This window comes from Haliotis asinina, chromosome 5, assembly GCF_037392515.1.
Source record: "Haliotis asinina isolate JCU_RB_2024 chromosome 5, JCU_Hal_asi_v2, whole genome shotgun sequence".
Lineage (NCBI taxonomy): Eukaryota > Metazoa > Mollusca > Gastropoda > Lepetellida > Haliotidae > Haliotis > Haliotis asinina.
This window is the reverse complement of record NC_090284.1, coordinates 28,324,430-28,338,104: the sequence shown is the minus strand read 5'-3', so window position 1 is coordinate 28,338,104 and position 13,675 is coordinate 28,324,430. Positions and strand designations below refer to the sequence as shown.

The 13,675-nt window shown below is 44.0% G+C and overlaps 2 protein-coding genes across 4 annotated transcripts in view; one reads left to right on the top strand and one right to left on the bottom strand.

Annotated features, from left to right (window-relative positions):
• LOC137283640 (SPRY domain-containing SOCS box protein 3-like) overlaps window positions 1–13,675 on the top strand; it is a 445,038-nt gene that overhangs the window by 12,460 nt on the left and 418,903 nt on the right. The window lies entirely within an intron of this gene.
• LOC137284069 (FMRFamide receptor-like) overlaps window positions 6,024–13,675 on the bottom strand; it is a 66,910-nt gene continuing 59,258 nt past the window's right edge. For all 3 annotated transcript variants that reach the window (XM_067815739.1, XM_067815738.1, XM_067815737.1), the window contains one exon: window positions 6,024–8,234. In XM_067815739.1, coding sequence (XP_067671840.1) covers window positions 7,033–8,160 — 1,128 coding nt within the window. In that variant the 5' untranslated portion in view covers window positions 8,161–8,234 and the 3' untranslated portion in view covers window positions 6,024–7,032. The remainder of the gene's footprint in view (window positions 8,235–13,675) is intronic.

The following is a 13,675-nucleotide window of genomic DNA, read 5'->3' as shown; positions in this document are numbered from 1 at the left end:
GTAGCCATTGCTCTGTGAAAATCATGGCAAAATCATTATAATCATTTTATTGTTGATGCAGACTATTACTCTGTTCAGGAGGCTTGACGAGGTATTCTCAGAGATTCAATATGAAGACGTGTTCACCAATATCTGACCGTTGTGCCTTGCAGACATGTGCAGACCCATCAACTACACAATATCGGGGTGTATTGTCGGGGTGACCAGAGTACAGAAGGATATCTGGACATTTTCAATTAATTTGTTGTACGATGTTCCCCAGATTTCCACTCCGTCAAATGTTAAGAAGACATTGTGGAGTAATAGGTTGACAATACTGATATACATAAGCGGTGTGTTGTTTCCTTGGCGTGTAACGCCATTACGGAATGGTTTATTCCTCAACTTGAGAGTAAAACCGTTGCTGGGTATGAATGCAGAATTTATTGTTTCTCTCCCGTTAAGCCATATATCATAGTTTATCAAATCTGCCCGGTTAATCGGAACGCTGTATTTTGTGCCAATTAACTTCGACTATGGTGGATACACGGACAGTGTATTTTAACTGTTACTTAAATGTTCCTTTTCAGCTGCAGATGACTGACTGACAGTACATCGTGTGTGTACAATACTGCCAGTATGTCGTACGCGTGTGTGTACAATACTACCAGTGCATGTGACATCTCACTTGACCACCGATATACATCACCACTCCAGTTTATAATACAATAGTAACAACAATAACAATGGACAAGATAGACAAGGCTGACTTCTTTGTATATCCACAGGGGGTTTGTTCTCAGTCTCAAGTACCATTTCGTCTGGATGTTGGCTTTACGGTACGAACAACATACCGTAATCCTTCACCCTGCTCCGATGTGTCAGCACGAGAGTAGCTTTACCAAACTGCGAGCCCAAGATGGTCAGGTGATACGATCTTGATACGATCAGGTGATACGATCTTGTAAAGACTGTCTGAGACGACCCATTGTACACGAGGTAGGGTGATAACATGTTGAAAAGCCCCTCCTTCATCGACATTACACGTGGTACAGTCAGAAAGCCCCCACCCCCTTCATCCGATGGTAAGGTAAGTTCGTGATAATCGCAGAAAATCCCCATTTGCTCCCACTTGATTTAAACTGTTTCGAATATTTCATGCTTTACACATTCAAGTTCTATGGAAAGTCAATAAAGCTGCAGTAAAATCTCCCTCGTCTTTGCATAATCAACATTCTGCAGGAACACTTGAAAACGAAACTTAACGAAAATGCCTTTTTACGTGGACAAAGGATCAACGGCGAGAAGGTGACGTTTTCAGTAAACTATAAACATGGGTTCATTCTAATGCATATTATAAAAGTATCTTGAAGAATGATTCTGACGGAAACAGATGGACTCCGTCAGACACCAAGCAGAGTACGGGCCCAACTGCAGTCATCAATGACTATGGAGGCCAAACACAATACTGATTTTTAAGTTCTCAAATAGTACCATGTCTGGTGATGGTGTTTGTGTGAACTCTAAATGTGATTCACGAAATCAATTGTCTAGTTTGAACTCAATTCTCCATTTCGATTGTTAATTGGAGCAAATAAAAGTGTTTTCTTTAAGAAACCTCTATCGATGTGGCGTTTCTTTAGCGGTCAGTATATATTGAGTATATAATTGGTTAACATCTATATGGTCTGTGTAAAATCACACCATGTCGGGCAACAGCTGTAGCGTGTTGTTATGATCCACAGGTTTAGTTCATACAAAAATTCCATCAGCCAGAATGGACTTTTTAGTTCCTGCGACATTAGGGATTGGTGTACTTCACATTTACACAAATACTGGAAGATGTGACGCTCTTTATGAATCATATGTAAGTCTAATTATGACGACGAATTTCACTTTCTCTACATATGTCCAGTGCACGTTGGTATTCGTTACAAGTATTTTTCAAATAGTTTGTAAATCAAGGCTAATTGTTCTGTACTACTGTTGCTATTCTAGTCACTGTTAAACTGAAACATTTATCCAGGTTATGTTGGCGAGGACCTTGTGTTGGTGGAAATACACGTGAACACAAGGTAGAGGTGAGGACCCTGCGTTGGTAGAAAGTGCGCAAGAAAACAAGGTAGAAGTGGGGATCTTTTGTTGTTGGAATGTCCCCGAGAAAACAAGGTGGAAGTGAAGACCTTGTGTTGTTGAAATGTCCCCGAGAAAACAAGGTGGAAGTGAAGACCTTGTGTTGGTGGAAAGTGCACGAGAAAACAAGGCAGAGGTGAGGACCTTGTGTTGGTGGAAAGTGCACGAGAAAACAGGGAAATACTTGTTGATTATTCCATGGGCAGAGTAAATCCCTGTTGACAGATTATTCGACAAGGTTCCATAGAACGTTTTTAGCTGGAGAGTAACTGGAGCCCGCTACAGGACGCTGGGCATACCTAATATGTCCTTGCAGCCCGAGGTGTTCGTGCTAGGACATACAAGATAGCAGCATCATTCCAGGACAAGAATTAGAAACTCATAGGTATGGAATACATCGTTCACTTTACTTCTAAACGTCCTGTTGCAAACTAACAACTAGTTTCTGAAATGAAGACACTTTTCTGAAAATCATGGTTATCTAAATTATGTTAGAACGTTGAGGCCAGAGAACGGAAGCTGTGGTAATCTTGACTTGCGACGCATTCCAGACTTGCATGGGTTTATTGGGTGTGTTTGTTTTAGGGTCCGGATGACAGACTACGACTGCTGTGGTAAGTCTGTATTCATATATAACAGTTAGGTTCGTCTTGGACTTGCGACAGTTTTGTAGAAACCTGGGTTGTGTTACAGTGACAGGTCATCTGCACAGGCTACAACTGGACATACTACGACATTCACTGTACAATCAAGGCTTGAAGTCAGCAGTCACACATTGAAGTAACGCCGTCTGGTAAACAACTGGCTTCATTCACAATGCTTTCATTCCGCAATATGGCCCTATGCATGCCCATATGCGTCCATCCGTATTAGTGCACGTGTGTGAACAAATTCACAATGCTTTCATTCCGCAATATGGCCCTATGCATGCCCATATGCGTCCATCCGTAATAGTGCACGTGTGTGAACAAATTCACAATGCTTTCATTCTGCAATATGGCCCTGTGCATGCCCATATGCGTCCATCCGTATTAGTGCACGTGTGTGAACAAATTCACAGTGCTTTCATTCTGCAATATGGCCCTGTGCATGCCCATATGCGTCCATCCGTATTAGTGCACGTGTGTGAACAAATTCACAATGCTTTCATTCCGCAATATGGCCCTGTGCATGCCCATATGCGTCCATCCGTATTAGTGCACGTGTGTGAACAAATTCACAATGCTTTCATTCCGCAATATGGCCCTATGCATGCCCATATGCATCCATCCGTATTAGTGCACGCGTGTGAACAAATTCACAATGCTTTCATTCCGCAATATGGCCCTATGCATGCCCATATGCGTCCATCCGTATTAGTGCACGTGTGTGAACAAATTCACAATGCTTTCATTCCGCAATATGGCCCTGTGCATGCCCATATGCGTCCATCCGTATTAGTGCACGTGTGTGAACAAATTCACAATGCTTTCATTCCGCAATATGGCCCTGTGCATGCCCATATGCGTCCATCCGTATTAGTGCACGTGTGTGAACAAATTCACAATGCTTTCATTCCGCAATATGGCCCTATGCATGCCCATATGCGTCCATCCGTATTAGTGCACGCGTGTGAACAAATTCACAATGCTTTCATTCCGCAATATGGCCCTATGCATGGGCATATGCGTCCATCCGTATTAGTGCACGTGTGTGAACAAATTCCATTCAACAAAAAAACCTTAAGTGGATCGTACAACTCTTCGCTATTCATTATGAATGGTTTACCGTTTGCATCTCAATATGTACCACGTGCATTTTCCTGAAATCAGAAGGATTATTTCAGCCTGGCGAAATCGCTCTCACTTGTTCAGGTGCCCTACCAGGACATTGTTTTTCATGGCCGTGGTTTCCATCAAGCTAACCTTTCTGTGTTGTCTACACTACGCAGCAGGTTATCCGAATGTAAGCAACCGCATGCATATGATGGGGGAAAAGGATAGATAAGGATCGATGTTGAAGAGAAGTAGGATTTGACCAAACAATTAACGTTAGCAAAACGTACTTATATACTTAGCCTGAATGTACTCTATAGTATATATACGCATCTCTCTCTCTCTCTCTCTCTCTCTCTCTCTCTCTCTCTCTCTCTCTCTCTCTCTCACTGAATACACCGTGTCGGCCTGATATGAGCCATGACCCTCTGTACAACGTTGTCCCCGTTTGACATGGGCCATGACTCTCTTACTACAGCGTTGTATCAGTCTGACATGGGCCAAGACTCACTCGAGCGTTGCCTCTCCCTGACATGAATCTTGACTCTCTCACTACAACGTTGTTTCTCCCTGACTTGGGCCATAATTGTCAGTACAACGTTGTCTCTCCCTGATATGAACCATGACTCTCAGTACGACATTTTCTCTCTATGACAAGGGCCATGACCCTCAATACAATGTTGTCCCTCTTTAACATGGCTCATGACCCTCTCACTACAGCGTTGTTTCAGTCTGACATGGACCGTGACCCTCTCACTACAGCGTTGTTTCAGTCTGACATGGACCGTGACTCTCTCAATACAGCGTTGTTTCAGTCTGACATGGACCGTGACCCTCTCACTACAGCATTGTTTCAGTCTGACATGGACCGTGACTCTCTCACTACAGCGTTGTTTCAGTCTGACATGGACCGTGACTCTCTCACTACAGCGTTGTTTCAGTCTGACATGGACCGTGACTCTCTCACTACAGCGTTGTGTCAGTCTGACATGGGCCATGACCCTCTCAGTACAAGGTTGTCTCTCCATGACTCTCTCACTACAACGTTGTCTCTTCATGACATGAACCATGACTCTCTCAGTACATTGTTGTCTCTTCCTTTCATGGACGATGAAACTCTCGTGGTTTGTCACCTGTACAGCTGAGATGTCATGCTCTTTGTGTCAGAGGTCTTCAGGATAACCACTATCACTCAATACTGACAGAGTATGAGCTACACAGACGCATTTTCAAGTCTTGAAAGCGCTAGATTATAAACATAAAAGTTCGATATTGATCCGAGTACCGTTAGTGCTTGCGGGGTGCTTCAGGAGAATATTCAACTGACATATGAAGTTAGTTTCCTTTGAAAGAGAGTTGAACGGCGCCAGACACACAACTTTGCAACTGGGAAGCTGAGGTTGTCGCTGTTTATTTCCTGAAATATTTTGGGGTGTATTTCAGAAATAGAGTGTAACCCATTTTCGTGTCATTGATCAGCATTCGCTCGAAGATTGATGAGGTGGAGGTCTTCAGGAATGTTGAGGTAAACCCTTTCAAGGTCCCAGGCGACATGATTGCGGCTGCTCTCACAGATGCTTGTCATCCAGGCAGCATGTATTGTGTGTTTCCTCAATAGAGTGTGTATATGTGTACTGGAAGATATCTACTGTACATAAACCTTCAGCTGCCCTGAAATGGGTGAAATGTCACTGGTAGCAGTTGTCAGCAAATAAATGGCGTGCCAGCGAAAGGTCGAGTGCTGGTGGTTAGTGAGTAGAGATTAGAGTTATTTGTCCATGCGTTTAGTTTATGAACGTTCAAGAAGTTTTGCGAGGGTAAAATAATCTGACCGTACATGAACCAGAAACTGCGTATGTATCATATGTATTGTCTGAAATGATTACTTGGTGATCTGCATCTTGACGGTATGATGTAGTGTGTCTACGTCGCCGTTTTGGCAACATTTCTCAACAATATACAAACACAGCACCATACGCAAAGTGTCTGGAACACACACTCAAAAGATGGAACAAACTCATGTCCATGGGACTTCTATTATTTGAGGATCCATGACACAAGAATCCGAGATCCGTGATGTAGTTCGATCATAGAAAGAGGTGTGTTTTCGGTAGTCATATAAAGTTACATTGTTTGTGGTCTAAGAGAGGAAAAACGTTTTGTCTTCAGTTGCGAAAATACTAATATTTATTGTTTCATAATTGATGGACATGATTTATGAGTCTATAAACAAAAGACAGCTTCACAAGAACACCAGCGAATGTGAACAAAACAGTCAGATGGTAAATAAGCGATTTACATCAATCATGATAAGTACCTCTCCCACCGTGCCAGTACACCCTCTTCTCTCCCACCATGGCGGTACACCCTCTCCTTCCCAACCATGGTGGTACACTCTCCCCTTCCCAACCATGGTGGTACACCCTCTCCTCTCGCATAGATGACCCTATCATTACGACATAACAGACTGGAATGTCGAATTTGAATATTTCCGTTCTCTCATGTAACGAAGACGAAAAAAAAACAACAACAACCCCCAAAAAACATATTGCGGGTGTACCTAAATACCCAGTCCGCTGACCACAGTGTCTCGTTCCACTTGCCCTTCAGTACCGCTACAGGTGCAACAGCATGGCATCCCGTGGCCACTGTAGGCTGTATCATCGGCGACACCACCCTTGTCACTGTTGCCGCTAGTCATGTACTCAAAGGGCACATCGATTGCAGCCTCGCAGGTCTCTAAGATAAACCAAGTAGATGTATGAGACCTAGACACAGGGAACAACACATTGAACATATGGCACAATTTACTTCGTGTTGGAACCCTTATGAAGCAACATTTATTCCATAAACTGCGTGTAAGAAATCACAAGAAATTGAGACAGATGCAACACCGGCAAGTATCCCTAAGATAGGTGATGTAATCATTCTAGGAGATGCTGTGGGCACACTGACGTTACACATATTGCTTGACGAACGCTTTAGGAGTCGCTACCAACACACAAGTGTCCCGTCACAGTTGTCTATGCTTGCGTCTGTTGTGCCCTGTGCACTGTGCATTTCTTTCAGGCACTGGACGACGCTCCTCCAGCATATGCTGTTCATCTAAACACGATAGTCAGGCGGTACTACATAGACAAACGTACAAAGATACCCATGTCCCAAATTATTTGCCGTAATATGTCTCCAAGGTTGTTTGGTCGTGGTTCAGATCGTTGACGTTGGTCAGCTCGTAGCCGTTGCTTGTGACTGCAGTCCTGCTGATGCTCATGGAGCGCGAGTGTTTGTAAAGCTTGTGGAATATGCGCAGCAGTACCTTGCGGAATTTTCGGCCGAAGGCAGTGTAAATAAGGAAGTTTACAGCAGAGTTAAGGACAAACAGAAAATTGCTCACAGCCAGCCATTTATGAAACAGATGAACTTCAAAGATATCGAATTGCGCTAGCAGACCGGGTGTCTGACAGAAAATAAACACCACAACAATGAGCACCAGCACCAGACTAAGATTAGCTTCGTTATCATCCTGGTTATGAAGGCCTGATCGCCTTTGCTGCATCCTCATAAGTTCCTGTATGATGAATACATTGAGGATGAAGAGCACGCCCAGCGGCACCACGTAGATGATGATGCAAAACATGATGTAGCCGTACACGGTCTTGTATGACCACGTCTTCCCCAGTTCCGTGTCCGCTAGGTAGAAGCATGCTTGACCGTGAGTTTTCTCAGCCTCAGAACACTCCCGAGCATGAGTAGCGAATATGCGAGGGATGTTATAGCCGATGGAGATGACGACAATGACGATTATGACAACGAGCGCCTTTTTCTTGGTGCAGATCCGTGCGGCTCTGAATGGATGGCAGATTGCAATGTATCTCTCCACCGACACTGATACAGTTACCCACACGTTGACGGCCTGCAGTGACATCATGATGAAGTTCAGTGGAGTATGGATGGGTGGGTAGATCACTTCCCGGTAATACACAAGAGACTCCGACTCCAGGTAGTTGGAGCAGGCGAAGGGCGTCAGAGCGATGACGGACATCAGCAGGATGCCGGTGTCGGATACTACAAGGGCTCGCAGGTAGTAGATTGTCGGGGACTGCATTTCCCGTCTCCATAGTACAACCATGGTAAGAATGTTCCCGACGATGCCCGATAAGGCAACTAGGGGCAGCAGGATGCCCCAGAATATAAACTGCCACAGAAACGGTTCCTGTGACCCTCCCTCGTCCTGGATGTACGACCCCCCGCCATAGGACAAATTGATCCTCAGGTTGATTTCACCCAGCGACATCTTGGTAGACAGTCTCAGGTGGACACAATCGAGAGCATCTCCGTCGGCAGCAGGGTAGCGCCTTGTGGAATCACCTGAATAACACACAACAGAACACTCATGTTCAAAGTTTTGTCAAGATATGCCAAGTTCTACGACATTGCTGAGGTACGTGTGGAGCAGTTAGAGGGTCGCGCGTAATACTTAAAATGGATCTGGCCAGGTTTGAAGTAACGCATCTTTTGTAATGGTAACAAATGTTTGACAATATTGATCCTTGAATCAGAATTAACCAATGTATGGTTTGTCAGCTACATTCCTGCTGACTAAGATAGCGTGACATGCACCACGCGGTGCCAGTTGGTAAGGTCCGTGTAGGTTGCTAGAAGGGCTGGTACATTAGTGTCAGTCATAACCAAAGGAGGAACTCTGTTCATTTATAAAGACCCGTTTTATAAAAGTATAATACCCAATAACACAAAGCTCATGCACCATAAAACACGGGCCACGGGGCAGATAAAATATGTTGAATATCACATTACGCTTATTGGATACAATTACATCGACGGGCCAGTATATAGAGCACGACCATATCAGCGATAATTTGTAGTTCAGATATTATACTCATCACTAAAGACTCACTGATTAAATATAGTACGAGTAAAGCACCAACATTTGTCACCTGATAGAAGGTCTAGGAAATGCAGTCGATGTTCTTATCAAGTGTGTCTCAGACTCAGTCAGACGCGTGTATAACGGATGGAATGTCGAGTCAAATGTTCAGTTTATTAGTTATCAGATTTCTTTTCCTTAATGGACATTAAAAAAGCAATAGATCTATGATGGACGTTAGTTCGTGATGACATGTGAGATGATGTTACGGAAGACGGACCCTCTACAGTGATGAGATGTGAGATGATGTTACGGAAGACGGACCCTCTACAGTGATGAGATGTGAGATGATGTTACGGAAGACGGACCCTCTACAGTGATGAGATGTGAGATGATGTTACGGAAGACGGACCATCTACAGTGATGAGATGTGAGATGATGTTACGGAAGACGGACCCTCTACAGTGATGACTTGTGAGATGATGTTACGGAAGACGTACCCTCTACAGTGATGAGATGTGAGATGATGTTACGGAAGACGGACCCTCTACAGTGATGAGATGTGAGATGATGTTACGGAAGACTTATCCTCTACAGTGATGAGATGTGACCCGTTGTGTTCTATTCGTTACAATCAAACATTTGATTTATAATGCAACCATATTCATTCCTGTGTAACATTAGATATCGATTTCGAAATTGTTCCAAGGAGATGAGCTCTTAACACATTTCAATACCCCGTGAACTATAACATGTCACGTGCAGCATGCTTTAACAGTAGGATGTCAGCACAGGCTTCGGTTCGTTGTAGACTTAATAATTCATGCTCATAGTTCACACGGCATATCAGTTGCTGTACTATATGAAGACAAGAGAGGGGGATAATCTGGGAAGACCACAGAATATTAATCTCCTTAGGAAATTCAGTACCACACAGTGTGGTATTAATCTGCACGATCCCCTTTACTTCACTTCTACGTTACTGAATTCCAGGGGAGAGTGCCACTTAATCCTCGTCATTCCTCTGTAACAGAAACAAGTATGAAGGGAACCACATATTTCCAGACGGAGACAATTCCTTGTTGGTGTGTGGGTTCATCAGTTATATGAACACATTGATTACACGCACGCACGCACGCACGCACGCACGCACGCACGCACGCACGCACGCACGCACGCACGCACGCACGCACGCACGCACGCACGCACGCACGCACGCACGCACGCACGCACGCACGCACGCACGCACGCACGCACGCACGCAGTAATAGTCCACTCAGAGAAGGGATTGATTGCGGAGTAGCCAGCTTCAACAAAAGTCCCGGCGGACGTGCCATCACCACAAAGTGACCAGTGGCTATCTACTGGCCGGAGCGTGCTTTCTCGTAATTGTGCATCGTAATTAAACATTTAAAACGGGAACTGATGAGTCAGTCACTGTTGTATAAAATGATTAACGTACGATGGAAAATCAAGCATCGACCGCTTACTCAAAGCCTAACGTCATTACTTGAAGTAAATTGTACACACATTCATGTAATTGCTCATTCCTCAAATCATAATTGAAACAGTGCCTTACTACAGACAGACCATCATTGACAACTAATCCCCTAAAGGTCCTTGTAATCATGTCCATACTGGGCTGAAACATAAGTAATCCAATCAGAAAAACCAAGAAGTGAAGTAACCCGTTTAGCTATGCATAAATATTTACATTGACCCTAGCTCGAGGCTTCAATTCACAGTTGTTGCCTCATTCGTGCCTGAGACCACAATATTTTAACATGGCTGACACGAGACTGACGTCATCTTAAGAACTATTAATAGAAAATACAGAGAATTAAAGCACGCCCGGCTTAAAGATACCTAGACTGTTGGGTATTTAATAAACAGTACATTGACCCATCAAGGACTGTTTCATGATATCGTGGGTATTCCTGTAAGGATATTTTATTCATTAAAGTATTATGATAAGGTGAGTGGGCTGTGCAGCACAGACACGGATCGATTAGAGAAATGAATGTAACATTTGTAATCAGTCATTAATTATTAACACAAAGGTTACACAAAATGTCACTTAAAGGGAGGGACATGCTTAGCTTGACCAGCTGCTAACATGATAACTTATTCTAATGATTCCGACAAGATAAATTATTTATAAGCTCGTGCGTGCTAAGCACTCTTCCAGTTAAACCTGACGTCATTCACTAACACGTTGACGCCGCCCCTCAGTACCAGACTGGCGTCATTTACCGTCAAACCTCATGACACGTAACCTCATAACCTCATAACACGTTGCGGTGAGTCCTTTACAGTCATCAGGTTATAAATGACGGAAGATGAAGGTAAAGCCCAATCCACCTTTACCCCAGCTGTGTAACCAGGTGACATCGACTGCTGGCGCATTGAAACTTTACCTCGAAATGGGACACTTTTACGTATCGATCTTCGATTTGTTACGTGCACATGGCTCTCCTTTTATTGAACGGATAGGCTAATAAGATGTGTAACATAATCTGTACACAGTGTAAACTCATTTTATGATTTGGAACTGGATGGATGTGAAAGATCAGTTTGTCTTCGTCGGGTTTCTTTACAAAAGATAGTAAGAGTAAAGCACCAACATTTGTAACCTGACAGAAGCTCTAGGAAATGCAGTCGATGTTCTTATCAAGTGTCTGTCTCAGAGTTAGCAAGCCTCGTGTATAACGGATGGAATGTCGAGTAGAATGGTCAGTTTATTAGTTATCAGATTTCTGTACCTTAATGGACATTACAGACAGCAATAGATCTATGAAGGACGTTAGTTCTACAGGTAATAAACTTTCAACTACACAGTCGCACAGGTCCGTTAACTTGCCTCCATCAATGGGTACTACTCAGTTGTGTCTTCATTCGTCTGCAGTCGACAGGACATATAACAAGGCAGTACAATAACTTCTCCTCATCAAATTTCTCACGGCAGGCGGCCATGCTGCTCTCAGTCGGTGGTAATTGAGCAAAGTTTATTGGTGGCCTCCTGATTCTCTGGCTGTACATGCTTAATCAGCACAAAGTAATGGTCCGAATGAATTCCCCCATTTCCCTGCTGGTCGAGACGAACTGTCCTTAGGCTTGTTAGATGAGGTGATTAATTGTTGGGGCGTTCGTACTTGTCAGGACATTCGCTGACATCGCCTTGAGTGTGGATGGAAGTGTACAAGGCCTTGAGTGTTGATGGAAGTAAGCAAGGCCTTGAGTGTGGATGGAAGTGTGCAAGCAAGACCTGGAGTATGGATACACGTGTACAAGGCTTTGAGTGTGGATGGAAGTGTCCAAGGCCTTGAGTGTGGATGAACGTATACAAACAATGCCTGGAGTGTGGATGCATGTGTACAAGGCCTTGAGTGTGAATGGAAGTGTATAGGGCCTTGAGTGTGGATGGAAGTGTACAAGGCCTTGCGTGTGGATGGAAGTGTACTTCAAGACCTTGGGTGTGGTTGAAAGTGTAGAAGTCCTTAAGCGTGGATGGAAGTGTACAGGACCTTGGGCGTAGATGGAAGTATACAAGCAAGGCTTGGAGTATGGATGGAAGTGTACAAGGTCTTGAGCGTGGGTGGAAGTGTACAAGGCCTTGAGAGTGGATGGAAGTGTTCAAGGCCTTGAGTGTGGATGGAAGTGTACAGGGCCTTGGGTGTGGATGGAAGTGTACAAGACCTTGGGTGTGGATGGAAGTGTACAAGGCCTTCAGTGTGGATGGAAGTGTACAGGACCTTGAGTGCAGATGGAAGTATACACACAGGGTGGAAGTGTAGAAGTCCTTGAGTGTGGATGGAAGTGTACTGGACCTTGAGTGTATATGGAACTATACAAGCAAGGCCTGGAGTATGGAGGCATGTGTACAAGGGCTGGGGTATAGATGGAAGTGTGTCCTTAAGTGTGGACGGCAGTGTACCAGAACTGGAGTACAGGGCAGACTGATTGTGAGTACAGGATAGACTGGTTGTACGTACAGGACAGACTGGTTGTAAGTACAGGACAGAGTGCTTGTAAGTACAGAAAAGACTGGTTTTAAGTACAGGGTAGATTGGTTGTAAGTACTGGACAGACTGTGAGTATAGAAAAGACTGATTGTGAGTATAGAAAAGACTAGTTGTGAGTACGGGGTAGACTGATTGTAAGTACAGAAAAGACTGGTTGTAAGTACAGGGTAGACTGACTGTAAGTACAGAAAAGACTGGTTGTAAGTACAGGGTAGACTGATTGTAAGTACAGAAAAGACTGGTTGTAAGTACAGGACACTACTTCCGATAACAGACGGGTTGTAATTTAACAAAATCTCAGACAGTTACACAAATGAGTGCTCATGTGATATAAGTATAAAGCAAGGTTAACGTTAAGCAATAGCAATAGTGCAAGCCGTAACTGTAACCAACCTATGTACTATTTATTGATCAGGGATATAGTCCGAGCTGCAAATACAAGAGCTATTTTCACGGCCAGTATTTTGCTAACCTCATGGCCTAGGAGTGATGGTCTAACCCTTATAGTTCTCCTCCCCTGTGAACTGTAACACGGATTTATCAGAATCTGTCGCCAGTGTCGATGATCATTGTTGTCACATCGTGTGTTAAAGCGTCGATAGTAACAAGGGTCAGTGTGTGGAGGGCTCCCTATTGACATATTGTATTGTTGGGAGATTACCAGGATATTCCTCGAGAGAAGTCCCACACGGCAGCCGTTCTTCATTGTCGATACAGTATGGAATCTATCAGGCGGCTTATCTCAATACCCACAGACTAATGGCAGATTGTCAGATACTCCCGAGGAGGCTTATCGAGGACTCATAAGACAAAGGTCTCCTCGTGAGATCCTGTCCAGACTGGTATTCGGTAATCGCTTACAAACCTTTGTCGTACCAAGGATCCCGTCAATGTTCAGGGCT